A 14,380-nucleotide genomic window follows, 5' to 3' on the forward strand; every position below is an offset into this window, starting at 1 on the left:
TTCTTTGATGCTTCTTTCTTTCAGGTCTTTTTCCCCCCCAAATTAGTCTTTTTTATATGTTCCTAACACTGTCTTTTAAAAACATAACTTGCTTAGTTTTCTGTAAAGATAATGGCTTTCTGATTTGAATAGCTGTCTGCTTACATAGTGTGAAGAACAGAGACACTGAAGCTTAAATTCAGCATTCGGTTAATATTTCAATCTATAAGACAAATTTATATTGTTTAAGAGTATATTAGGCTGGGTGCGGTGGCTCAAACCTGTAATCCCAGCACTTTGGGAGGCCGAGACGGGCGGATCACGAGGTCAGGAGATTGAGACCATTCTGGCTAACACGGTGAAACCCCATCTCTACTAAAAGTACAAAAAACTAGCTGGGCGAGGTGGTGGGCGCCTGTAGTCCCAGCTACTCTGGAGGCTGAGGCAGGAGAATGGTGTAAACCCGGGAGGCGGAGCTTGCAGTGAGCTGAGATCCGGCCACTGCACTCCAGCCTGGGCGACAGAGCAGATTCCGTCTCAAAAAAAAAAAAAGAATATATTAACATATTTGTAATTCTTTTCTGAATAGATTACACATATATATGTGTATATATATATAAAAGAATGATTTTACAGCAGTCATATGCAATATATCCTTAAACTATAGTGATTTTACATCTACATAGGATATTAAAACATGCATATTTCTGTTTTAAATTTTTCTCAAATTTCTCAAGATATTCCAAGTAATTTTCCATCCTTGTCCTTCCTGCAGCCTTTTCACATATGCACTTACTCATCTTTCTTATGCCCAGTGCCTAACCTAGTATGTGTCACATAGTAGGTGTTTAATAAATATTTGTGGAATGAGTGAAGGCCCTGAAAGCCCATTTAATATATTTTTGTGCTCTTTATCCTTGGTAGCATGCTCATTTAGCAGTTTATCTAGTTTCACTTTTCCAAAGTCATATACATTTAAAAGGTCAGTCAGACACAGCAGCTTAGTCCAGAAAAACCTGGAAGGCAATGGAGTTCCTATTACAGGCACTTGTGTAGAGTCCGGGTGACAGCCAGAGAGAAGGCACTTTAATCTTTCACCTACACTTAGGGAAACAAAATAGACATAGGCTCAGTTGGCAGAAATCTCACCCCAAGTGAATGTTAGACCCAGAAAACCTACAAGAGAAGATTCAGTTACCCGTGGTCTAAGGCTGATCAGCAAATATTTATTGAGCATCTACTATGCCCAGGAAACTGTGGAAGGTGCAGAGGATGCCAACCCCCTTGTGATACTTGAGTGGCTACAGGGTAAGATGAATTTCGACATAGCCTACCTCCGCAGAGTAGCCCTTTGTGTCTCACGCAGGAAAAATTGTCACACTGGCAATAAGGCCCGTAAATGTTTCCATAGGGAGACAAGTGGCAGATACACTGCCCACAGTAGCAGTCACCCCTTCCACTGCAGGAGGGATGATCTGGGGCCTCCTTGCAGGAATCTGTGCTCAGCATGTCCTCGCCACACTCACAGCGAGGCCCCATGTGGCCAGGGTGGCAGGCACACACTCCACACTGGAAGGAGCCGTTCCCGTGGTGACATTTGGAGCTGTTCACTTCCACTTCTTTCTGACAGTCACAGTTGCATTCTGGACTGACAAGTAATTCCAGGGCGTCCCCCAGCCCCACAGGCTTTATGATAATGTGCCTGCTTCTTCTCTCACAGTTTGGGATATTCACAGTCACGTTGAAGGAAGCCTGGAAAAGAAAATACTAATTATCTCCCTCCATCCACCAAAATGCATGAGGTGAAACAAGGCTTCACGGAAATCAGCTTTGCCAAAAGCATTTACTAGAAAATCTTTGAAAATTGCTTTTAAAATTCTTGAAAAAAATCCAACTTCAGTGAGCTCAGCTAACTTCTGACCCATCCAGGTATTTATTCAGACGATCTATTGGCCAGCTACTTACTGTGTCTCCCACTTTCATGTGAGAGCATTTCTTTTGGTGTTGGAAGAATGTACCGTTGTTACAGATGGCTGTAAATGACAAGTTGAGTCCTTCAGTGTCTCCTAATACTTCCAGTTCCACCTCAGACCGCAGTTCCTTTAGTTACAATATAAAGAGTTCAGTGAAGTCACAACCCCAAAAATATAGCCAGAAGAAGAAACTGTGAATCATGTTCATTGAACTACAAATGAATAAAACTAAATTGGGTGTCAAAAGGAATTCAGTATATTACCAATCAAAAGCAAGAAAGTGAGCAATCATATATACATTTTATATATTATCAAATCTAAGGTGCCAACAATTATAAGATACACCATTATCTTATGACATTAAACTATGACAAAATACCTCAAGATGGTTCTGCACAACATATGAATCAGTCCTATCCATCTACCATTGCTTTGAAAATTATTTTATCCATTCTGAAGGATTTGGCAAATTCTCCTGCCCTGAGTTGCGCAGATTGGCATATAAAAGGCAATTCTTTTGCTTATATCTCAGTAACAAAATTTAACAACAGCTTCCTTTATGTGTATCATGATTTCTTAGCTCCCATAAACCAGCTGTTTGTTGCTTTGCAAAGAATCCAGAATTGAAGTCATTCCTACACCAATGAATATTTGCTTCATTGATATCAAATTTATACCCTGATGCTCTGTTTTGGTACATTTCTGCATACATGATAAACTTTTCATTTCAATATCGAATCATAATACACACTTTAAAAGATATCTTAAAACAGCAATTAAACTTAATGCTTAAGTAGCAACAATGCCTTTAACTAATCAAAGTGAGTACAATCACAATTGTCCATGAAAACTACATCATGACTGCTGCCTGGCACCACAATGGTGATTGTAACTCACCATCAGTTGTAAGATGGAGCTCAATTTTAGAGATGTTGAAATGTGGGGGAAAAGTGTGCCTTAAAATCAATATTGGAATGTATTTAGTACCTATTGCACATTTAGTGTAGAGTTAGGTCTGGGGAATACTATAAGAAAGCTTTCTGCCCTCAAGAAGTTTATTATCTTACTTTCTTTATTCCTTGTTCACTTATAAAACAAAAGTCTGTATTGTAGGTGAAGCAAACCAAATTATGAAAAATAAAAAAACAGAATAAAACCAATTTTAAAATACTATAAATAAATTTATACTTCAGTTAATCCAAAAGGTTTAAGTCCACATATCCATTTTCTTGTTGGCATTTAAAAAGCATATTCAGCTTCAAATTTCCCTTAAGTGTAATTTTTTAAAAATTGTTTTATTTTAAATTTGTGTGGGTATGTAATGGTGTATATATTTATGGAGAAATGAGATGCTTTGATACCTTATGTGTAATTTTGCCAAATGTATAGTAAAATGACCCTGCCTTCCTCCAAAATCTGCTTATACCGAAATAATAAGATTAAAATAGAAGCAATGTTGGAGATAAAGTCGGGAGCTAAATAAAAATTAAGGGATATGAGCTAGAAGACTGTGACAGCAATTATAAGGACTAGTGGATAACATGATCTGATCTAAGTAAAGGAAATTTCAGCATTATTATAATTTAACAGCATATTGCAAATTTAACTACGAATATTTTAGTCTGAATTTCCCAAAGAAAAGATATAAATGCTTATTTGTATTTTTCATCGTTTCATTCATTCATTTTTTTGAGCGTCTCTTACGAACCAGGAAAAACAAAAGAAACCAAGTCAATTCCCTCCTGGGATTTAAACACCAGCAGAGGAACTTATCCTTGGGATTGCTGATATTTTGGTAGCCTTTACTATACGATTAGGGAAGAAAGGACATTAGTGAATAATGATCAGATAAGTACACATTGGTATTTAAGATTTTTTAAAATATCAATGTGGCACTGTAAAATACTGAGCTGAAGTTTGTAGCCACAAAGTTATAAACACAAATTGTCTACCTCTGCCCTGCTAGAGGTCAGTCAGAAGCGTTTTACGTTTTTTTTCAAAGTATTCTCTTTCCTTCTCTCTCTTTTTATAGACTAGAAAGAAATTCAGCCTATGGGTCCTCATATTTTTAAATTCTTTCTAGTATACGTTTAAAATAACAGTAGAAAAATAATTTGAACTAGTGCCAGGATCCATTACAAACTTTGCCTTGTGAATCATAAAGTTCCAATAATAACTCCAGTGCAAGATGGTTTCATTTAAGAATAATAGACACTTCTAAGTATTTCTGAGATAGTAAAACAAGGACAGAAGACTTACTTCAAATGTTTAATGCCTTGATTTCAACTATCCTGTAAGTTACGTAAGTATTTGAGATCATAAAGTGAGCCGTAACCTCTGGCAGAGCAAGCAGAGGCATGGGGGCTGCTCTCGCTGGAGGGGGAAATATTTTGACAATTCAGTGTTTTCTAATCTGCTTAGTTTCTCTGAAGATGTTAGTGGCCAACACTGTTGAGAGTATTGGGTTCGAAAAAATGGAGTGCATTCTGATACAGTGAAGGATTACTGTGTGATTTTATTTGATTCTACAAATTAAAACTTTAATAACTGCATGAGAGGGAGGAAGGTTTTTATAGCGTTTTGTGGACGAGCATTCCTGTCTGGAAGAATTTCAAGCATGAGCTAATGTGGTGATTAATTTGATGTGACCTAAGAAAACTGAAATTTCTGAGGCTATCAGTAAAACAAACCAAACCAAACCAAACCATCATCCTATAATTTTAATGGACACATCTGTATTTTATTTTCTGAAGAAATTAAATACTTGAGAAGGAATATCTTGCTTTTCTTCCTTCAGGGTAGTTTCAAAATTGGTGGGCCAGTGTCAAAATTATTGGGAACTTTTTTTTTCTTTCCGAAATATATAGCTCTCATTTCCCCTAAAGTCCTTCAAAGATGTCTGTGAGAGGAATCTGGATAGGCCTATTTTAAAAAACTTTCCATGTTGATTCTGATATGTCATTTTATTTAAGGAATGCTGGTTCAGTACATGCTAAATGTTGGCGTATATTACATATGGGCCATTTTTTTTTTTGTAATTTTAAAACATCAAAAATCAGGAGAATTGTTATTCACTTGTTCTTACATAGTTGCTGTTTAGAGTAAATACTAGAGCTTTACTCCTTACTAAAAATTTTCCTTTTTTTCATTCCCATCCTAATTTAAGGCTTCTTCTTTCTTTCTCTGCATGTGCATTTCTTTGTCAATAAAGGCAAAAAAAGGGGGGGATGATATTTAGGAACTAAAATTAAAAATAATTGACAACCGGCCATCCATTGTTGACTACGGAATTATGAAATGGAGACAAAGAATGAGAACGTAACAGCACCATAGGTATATGTTCTAATTTTAAGGGAGGAATTCTGTCCTCAGGTACTAATTCCTAAAGTCAAAGCAAAAATTTACACACTTACTCATAAACCAGTGGAAAATGTCCCTAGTTCCCAAAAGTATAGAAACTAAAAAGTGGCATTCCTTGTGTACCGGTGTTTTGGTGCACAGCCAGCACTTGTATTTTTGCTTGAGTTATGACCTAGTATCGTCAAGCTTGTGGAGTTAGCTCTCTACATAACTCTGTCACTCACTGGCAATTTAAACTTCATTTTTTTCAGACAGAGGAGAGCTTAATTGTGTGACTCATGGAGGCTTTAAAATTTTGCTGGCAACAATGTTGCTGTTGCTTATTATTATAAAAACAACCTCAACTTTATGATCAGTTTTATGATTTTTCTATCTTCAGTTCCACCTTCCAGGAAGAAGATCAGCAAGCAAAATGAACAAAATTTGTATTTTGATTGCATTCATACAGAGACGTTTTTTGGATAAGCACTCTTTCTACCAACAAGTAACTAACATTTAACTGCCTAAATCACATCTTAGTTTTTGAATACCAAAGAAATGCAAAAAAGATGCCAGCTGTAAAATATCCTACTTCATAAGCTGAGATGATCAGCTGGAGAATGTTTCCGGAGTCCTTCTGAAGTAGCCCTACTGTAGCTCCAGGAATAAGTTTTGCGTAATTCTGTAAACAGAAAAAGAGTAAGTCAATCTTTGTTTCCTCACAGTAATGGAGAAAAGTGTGGGTTTGAGCCTGCTGGCTATGATTGCCTCTATATAACTGGCTGGGGAAAACAGGTTCATGATAACAAATCTGCTTTTCTCCTGAAACTGTAGCCTTTACTTTGTGCTGCTTCCTGTGCTCAAGTGGAAAATGGACCGGAGGGAGTTAGCACTGGGGAAATCTAGGGTCTGTGGTTGCCATGGTCAAGGGCTGTGATTGCCATGGTCTAGGGCTGTGATTTTTGTCTCCAGAGGAGTCAAGTCTCAAATAATAGTAACATTTATATAACGTCTTCCATTTGTGAAGCATCCTTTGTCCAAAACGTTCTCAGCACACGACCAGGAACTTCTCTTTTTGTAAAGTTGCAGAAACCAAGGTTTGGTGCACACAGGCAATGAGGGGAATCAGGTCGCTCTGTAAGTCATTCAGTTAAGAGGTCTTAAGGAGTAACCGCTTGGTGGAGAAAGAGAGTGAATTGTTGGATGCTTGCACTGAGCTCTCCCTTCCTCTGGTAATGCGCTCTCTTTCAGGGTGCTAGCACTGTGCTGGGGTTGGTTGGAATTGCTCCCACCACATCACCATGGAGTGAGTCAGAAACTAGTGCAGAAAGCATTCTTTACCCACAGTGTTTTTTCCTGAGGCGTCATTCCCACCTGAGAACTAGCAATATGAGTTCATCATCACTCCAGGCATTGGGCGTGGGCATGGGCATGGAATGAGGCACGGCAAAGAAGGGAATTTTCCAGACAGCTGGAAATTTCCCCCACCCTGGAGTTTTATGTTTTAAATTTTGTTGTTTTCAAATGAAAAGTTTTCTAAGGTGTGTGATACACATACCTGCCTTCTTAAACAAAGACTCCTCAAAATACTTTGGCTTTTTTCTTGAAGGAATGGAGTTATTACTTATCAATATTAACTATAGTTTTGCTAGGCATGCTGCCTCACATCTGTAATCCCAGCACTTTGGGAGGTCAAGGCAGGCAGATCACTTGGGCTCAGGAGTTCGAGGCCAGCCTGGCCAACATGGTGAAACCCCATCTCTACTAAAAATACAAAAATTAGCTGGGTGTGGTGGCACTCCTGTGGTCCCAGCTACTTGGAGGCTGAGGCAGGAGGATCACTTAAGCCCAGGAGGTTGAGGCTGCAGTGAGCTGATACGGTACCACTGCACTCCAACCTGGGTGACCAAGTGAGACCCTGTCTCAAAAAAAATCATAATAAATAAACTGTGGTTCTATAATCATCAAAGCCTTTTGAAACCTCCAGAGAGGTCACACCCATATCAAGTGGACCCTGACTGTTACGTTGTTGCTTCTTATATGTGTTTTTAAATGATTTCTACCTTCTCCTTGGTGAGCTCTAAGGTCTTACTCACCTACTAGTTTACTCATTTATCTATTTACTGTTGCATTCAACATCTACTAAGTAGGTTTGCTATACTGTACTATGTCAACAACCACTCCTTCTGTCAGCTGTGGTCTTCCGAGTTGCTGTGTGCTATGAAATTGGATGACTGAATTTATTAAAATTGTATGTAGAAAAAAGTAAGTAAGATTTGACTGAAGGATTTAGGGTATCTCATATAGTTCAAACATAATGATATTCTATCTTATTTAAAGAAGATTTAAGTGTTTTAGAAAATGCAAAAAACCTAAATTAGAATGGATAATTATCATTAATTATAATAGTGATACCAAGAAAATAAATTAGGACAAAAGGAACCAAGCAGAGGAACAAATGAAGCCAGGGAAACACAGAAAACATGCAAGGTGTCCCGGGCACTTGCTATAAGTGGGTCCTTGGGTGAGTCCACACTTTCTACACTTATGTGGAAAAATGGGCTTTGGTTTTGATTTGAGGGTTTGTAATGTTCCTCTTATTTCAGTGGTCATGATTGTGTTGAAGTGTGAAGTCAGTAGAAATCTAAATTCTGTTTTTGCTGCTGTTAATTTTTATTTTTAGAGACAGGGTCTCACTCTGTTGCCCAGGCTGGAGTGCAGTGAATGGCCTGATAATAGCTCACTGTAGCCTCGAACTCCTAGGCTCAAGCAATGCTCTCACCTCCGCCTTCCAAAGTGTCAGGATTACAGGTGTGAGCCACTGAGCCTGGCAAAATCTGAACTCTTAACAGTGTGAGATGCTGCTCTGCCTTGACACTGTTTTATTATTGAGGGGGCTGTGGGCAGGAATCCAGGTAACATTCCTTACCTTACTCTGTGTCCCTGATGATGGAGGACCCCCTTTTGTTTCCCTGAGTCAGGGAAAACTTGTAAAGTACAAGGAGGGCACTGGTTTACGGACTTACCTTTTCAAATAAACACATGTCACAAAGGGCTGTGAAGCACGTGACATGTGGTTAATGGTGAATACCTACACAGGAACTTGAATTCCACTTAAGTGAAGCTGGAATGTGTGTAAATTTGACTGATCCCAGAAGAGATGGCAGAGGGAACCTTTCAAGCTTGACAAAGAAAGGTTTAGGTCCCTTAGGAAAAGGATTTCAAGGCTCTTAGCTTTCTACAAAACTGCTATCCTTGAAAAACATCCTGAGAACCCCAACACTGAGGTGTCACAGATACATTCTGCAAGCACTGGTTCAAGTGGCCTCCAAATTTGTGGTTAATTCTTGGCTAACAAAGCCAAACCCATCCACTTCCTAAAGCATAATTATAATCCTGCATGTGGTATGACATTTGGCATTTGGCTATTAGGACAAGTGGTTAGCATTAATCGCTGACTGCCACTAGAGTGACAATATAAAAGGGTTGGCAGCCAGTAGCAGTAACCAGTGGTGACACTGACAGTTGCGCAGAGGAAAACTATTAATTTCTGGATGCTGAGTCCCCTCAAAAGCATTTCAAATAATTAACTAAAAATATGGACAATTTGGCTTCCTGCTCTAACACTGTCAAAATTTATACTTTAAATATTGTAGTATTATGATTACTGTAAATATCATGTGTCAAATGCTTTCCTTTCATTAAAGTCTTAACGCACTATTATAAATTGTTGTAATTAAACATGTTTAATGTTAGAAAAAGGATGATTTTGCATGCCTGGATGTGATGAATTATAGTATTTGTGACTCTAAAAGATGATGCTTGGATATTAGAAATGGTGAACACTGCAAACATGATGTTGCATGAGCTGATTAGAAATGCAAGCTCTGATGCTTGGGCCTGAATTCTCTGTTATCTATCTGCAGATTATCCTAATTATGGATTTTCCTCGTCCTCCCTACCATACCACCCAGAAGTTCCTGAGGTTGCTTTTCTCACTCATTCTTTCTGATTACCTTAGTTTTCTTAACTTCCTTCTTCAAGCCCTATTTATCTCTTCACTCGGCCCCATCTCCAAAAAGATTATGTATGTATCTAACAGTCTGCATTTGTTCCCTGGAAATCTCCTCTTTGTGGAAGAGAAAGGATAAGAAACCGACAGAGAGCTATTTAGCAGGCAGGTGTGATACAGAGGAAATCACCTGCATTCCCACCTGCACATCCTGGGCTCCTCTCAGAGAGGGACTCCCAGTTTGGTGCCTCTCAGTGTCTGGCTGCCAGAACCAGCTGTCAGGTGTGCACTCCTGCTTGGCTCAGGGCAGAGGAACATGCGGTCACGCACCTGCTGCCTGGTTAACTGTGGACAGGCTGTTGGTTGGCCTTCTCTTCAACAAGACTCGTGTTGAGGACCTTACAGAGCCTCTCTGGCTTTGGTGATATTCTGGCTTTCTGTCCTGCAGAAAAGGAAGCTCCTGATGTTACCCCTGTTCCTGCTCCAACTACACCTACTGTGTGGTTAGCTCTTCAGAACCTGGATGTCTGCTGGGTCAGTGTTTCATATTAACTGTATCCTTGCTGGGTACCTTGATTTGGTTTCTGCTTTGGACAGTGACTCTAGTGGGCCCTTATAGCCTAATCTTATGACATTTCTACTATAGTCTCAGAGACCCCTCCCACCTCAGAGCTCAGTAGCCCTCATTTGATAGAGACCATGTGACGCATGCCCCTCATTTGAGGGTGAGAAGTCACAAGTCAAGTGGTCATGTATCAGCTAGCAGCAATGTTTTTCTTGCTTTTATTATTATTTTAATGGATGCATAATAAACTGTTCACATTTATGGGGTACAGTGTGATATTTTGATGCACATATATGATGTTTAATGATGAAATCTATCACATTTTAATAAAGAATTTATAAAACCAAGTGCTCAGAGCAGCCGGCTACTTCCCTTTAGACTCTGTTTGCTTAACTCTCTTTATGAAGCCTCACTAATATGTCACTAATGTTACTTTATTTTATGCTCACAGCACTGTTTGTTTTCAATATTATATTATTAACCAACATCAGTGTTTCTAATCTGTAAATAGACTTACTATATGTATTCTATTGAAATACATTTACTAAAAGATTGGCTTGCATAGACTGAGAATATATGATGTTATATAGTCTGCTCACAAATTTCTCTTCTAATCTTTCTAAGTATTTTTTTCATTACTTTTATCTCTTTAGTTAGCAGCTCCTTGCGGTGCATTCTCTCTCTCTCTGTCTCTCTCTCTCCCCTGTTTCTCTCTCTCTTTTCTTTCTTATAAACTTTAATGGCAGCATAACATACAGATTGTGCCAGTAATAAGTATATAGTTCAAGAAATATTTAAAGAGTAAACAAGCAAATACCATCACCTAGAAAAATCAATAAATAGAATATAAGCTGGGGTCAGTGGCTCATGCCTGTAATCCCAACACTTTGGGAGGCTGAGGTGGGTATATCACTCAAGCCCAGGAGTTCGAGACCAGCCAGGTAACATAGTGAGACCCCATCTCTACAAAAAATACAAAAATTAGCCTGGCATGTTGGTGTGCACCTGCAGTCCCAGCTACTGGAAGGCTGAGGTGGGAAGATTGCTTGAGTTTGGGAGGTTGAGGCTGCAGCCACTGCATTCCAGCCTGGGTGACAGAGTGAGACCTTGCCTCAGAAAAAAAAAAGAGAGAAAGGAAAGGAAAGGAGGGAGGAAGGAAGGAAGGAAGAATGGAAAGAAGGAAAAGAAAGAAAGAAAGAGAAAAAAAGAAAGAAAGAAAGAAAGAAAGAAAGAAAGAAAGAAAGAAAGAAAGAAAGAAAGAAAGAAAGAAAGAAAAGAAAGGGAAATAGAATATAACCAGCCCCCTGGTATCTTCCCTTGTATTGCCTTCCAGTCATTACTCTTCCCCACAAAAGCACAACCACTATTTTGACTTTTATCACTGTAGAAGTCAGGGGAGTTATCTTCATGGCCTTATGGTTAACAAGAATATCTTAAGTAGGATAGAAAAAGCACTACCCGTAAAGGAAAAGATTCATAAATAAGACTTAAAATTAATAATTTCATTTATGGATACACAGTATAGATTCAATGCAATGCCAATCAAAATGCCATCAAATTATTTTGTGGGTATTAACAAACTGATTCTAAAGTTTATATGGAGAGGTAAAAGATCCAGAATAGCCAACTCAACACTGAAGATGAACAAAGTTGGAGGACTGACACTATCTGACTTCAAGACTTACTATAAAGCTGCAGCAATCCAAAGAGTGTGGTATTGACAAAGGAATTGTCAGACAAATGTAACAGAATAGAGAGCCCAGAAATAGACCCACATAAATATGGTCAATTGATCCTTGACAAAGAAGCAAAGGCAACACAATGGAACAAGGATAGTCTTTTCAACAAACGGTGCTTGAACAACTGGACATCCACATGAAAAAAAAATCTAGACACATTATTACACTCTTCACAAACATTAGCTCAAAATGATCACAGACCTAAATGTAAAATGCAAAACAATAAAACTCCAAAAAGATAACGGTAGAAAAATCTAGATGACCTTGAGTTTATTGATGACTTTTAGATATAACACCAAAGGCACAATCCATGAAAGAAAAATTGGTAAGCTGGACTTAAAATAAAAAACTTCTACTCTGTGAAAGACGATGTCAAGAGAACATGAAAACAAGTCAGGGACTGGAAGAAAATATTTGCAAAATACACATCTACTACAGGAGTATTACCAAAATATACAAAGAACTCTTAAAACTCAACAAGAAAACAAACATTCCAATTAAAAAAGGAGCCAAAGACATTAACAGACATATTACCAAAGAAGATACAGAGATGGCAAATAGGCATATGAAAAGATACTCCACATTAAATGTCAGCAGGGAAATGCAAATTAAACAACAATGAAATACCATTATGCGTGTATTAGAATGGCCCAAATCCAGAACACTGACAACACCAAATGCTGACTAGGATATGCAGCAGCAGGAATTCTCATTCATTGCTTGTGAGAATGCAAAATGATTCAGCCACTACAAAAGACAGTGTGGTAGTTTCTTGCAAAACAAAACAAACACTTACCATATGATCCAGTGATCAGACTCTTTGGAATTTACCAAAAAGAGCTGAATACTTCCACAATGGCTGAATAGGAACAGCTCCGATCTGCAGTTCCCAGCATGATCAACACAGAAGATGGGTTATTTCTGCATTTTCAACTGAGGTACCTAGCTCATCTCACTGGAACTGGCTGGACAGTGGGTGCAGCCCACAGAGGGCAAGCCAAAGCAGGGCAGGGCATCACCTCACCCACGAAGTGCAAAGGGTCGGGGGATTTCCCTTTCCTAGCCAAGGGAAGCCATGACAGACTACCTGGAAAAACGGGACATTCCCACACAAATACTGTGCTTTTCCCAAGGCCTTAGCAACTGGCAGACAAGGTGATTCTCTCCCATACCTGGCTAAGTGGCTCCCACACCCACAGAGCCTTGCTCACTGCTAGTGCAGCAGTCTGAGATCAATCAGCGGGACAGCAGCCTGGCTGGGGGAGGGGCGTCTGCCATTGCTGAGGCTTGAGTAGGTAAACAAAGCGGCCAGAAAGCTCAAACAGGGTGGAGACCATGGCAGCTCAACAAGGCCTACTGCCTCTAGACTCCACATCTGTGGGCAGGGCATAGCTGAACAAAAGGCAGCAAACTTCTGCAGACTTAAACGTCCCTGTCTGATAGCTCTGAAGAGAGCACTTGTTCTCCCAGCATGGTGTTTGAGGTCTGAGAACAGACAGACTGCCTTCTCAAGCGGGTCCCTGTTCCCTGTGTAGCCTAACTGGGAGACATCTCCCAGTAGGAGCTGACAGACACCTCACATAGGCGACTGCCCCTCTGGAACAAAGCTTCAAGAAGAAGGATCAGGCAGCAATATTTGCTGTTCTTCAATATTGGCTGTTCTGCAGCCTCTGGTTGTGATATCCAGACAAACAGGGTCTAGAGTGGAACTCCAGCAAACTCCAATAGACCTGCAGCTGAGGGACCTGACTGTTAGAAGGAAAGCTAACAAACAAAAGGAATAGCATCAACATCAACAAAAAGGTCATCTATACCAAAACCCCATCTGTAGGTCACCAACATCAGAGACCAAAGGTAGATAAAACCACAAAGATGGGGAGAATCCAGAGTAGAAAAGCTGAAAATTCTAAAAATCAGAGTGCCTCTTCTCCTCCAAAGGATCACAGCTCCTCACCAGCAACGGAACAAAGCTGGATGGAGAATAACTTTGACGAGTTGACAGAAGTAGGCTTCAGAAGGTTGGTAATAACAAACTTCTCTGAGCTAAAGGAGGATGTTCGAACCCATCGCAAGGAAGCTAAAAACCTTGAAAAAAGATTAGACAAATGGCTAACCAGAATAAACAGCGTAGAGAAGGCCTTAAATGACTTGATGAAGCTGAAAACCATGGCACAAGAACTTCATGACGCATGCACAAGCTTTAATAGCCAATTTGATCAAGTGGAAGAAAGGGTATCAGTGATTTAAGATCAAATTAATAAAATAAAGTGAGAAAACAAGGTTAGAGAAAAAAGAGTAAAAAGAAATGAACAAAGCCTCCAAGAAATATGGGACTATGTGAAAAGACCAAATCTATGTTTGATTGGTGCACGTGAAAGTGATGGGGAGAATGGAACCAAGTTGTAAAACATGCTTTAGGATATTATCCAGGAGAACTTCTCCAACATAGCAGGGCAGGCCAACATTCAAATTCAGGAAATACAGAGAACACTACAAAGATACTCCTTGAGAAGAGCAACTCCAAGACACACAATTGTCAGATTCACCAAAGTTGAAATGAAGGAAAAAGTGTTAAGAGCAGCCAGAGAAAAAGGTCGGTTTGCCCACAAAGGGAAGCCCATCAGATTAACAGTGGATCTCTCAGCAGAAACTCTACAAGCCAGAAGAGAGTGGGAGCCAATATTCAACATTCTTAAAGAAGAGAATTTTCAACCCAGAATTTCATATCCAGCTAAACTAAGCTTCATAAGTGAAGGAGAAATAAAATCCTTTA

At 39.3% G+C, this 14,380-nt stretch overlaps 1 protein-coding gene across 1 annotated transcript in view; it reads right to left on the reverse strand.

Moving 5' to 3' along the window:
- ITGB6 (integrin subunit beta 6) overlaps window positions 1–14,380 on the reverse strand; it is a 140,282-nt gene that overhangs the window by 27,731 nt on the left and 98,171 nt on the right. The window contains 3 exon segments of the mRNA XM_017869141.1: window positions 1,314–1,731; window positions 1,945–2,079; window positions 5,884–5,973. Of these exon segments, the coding sequence (XP_017724630.1) occupies window positions 1,314–1,731; window positions 1,945–2,079; window positions 5,884–5,973 (643 nt within the window).

This window comes from Rhinopithecus bieti, unplaced genomic scaffold (genome assembly GCF_001698545.2).
Source record: "Rhinopithecus bieti isolate Rb0 unplaced genomic scaffold, ASM169854v2 scaffold_4600, whole genome shotgun sequence".
Taxonomy (NCBI): domain Eukaryota; kingdom Metazoa; phylum Chordata; class Mammalia; order Primates; family Cercopithecidae; genus Rhinopithecus; species Rhinopithecus bieti.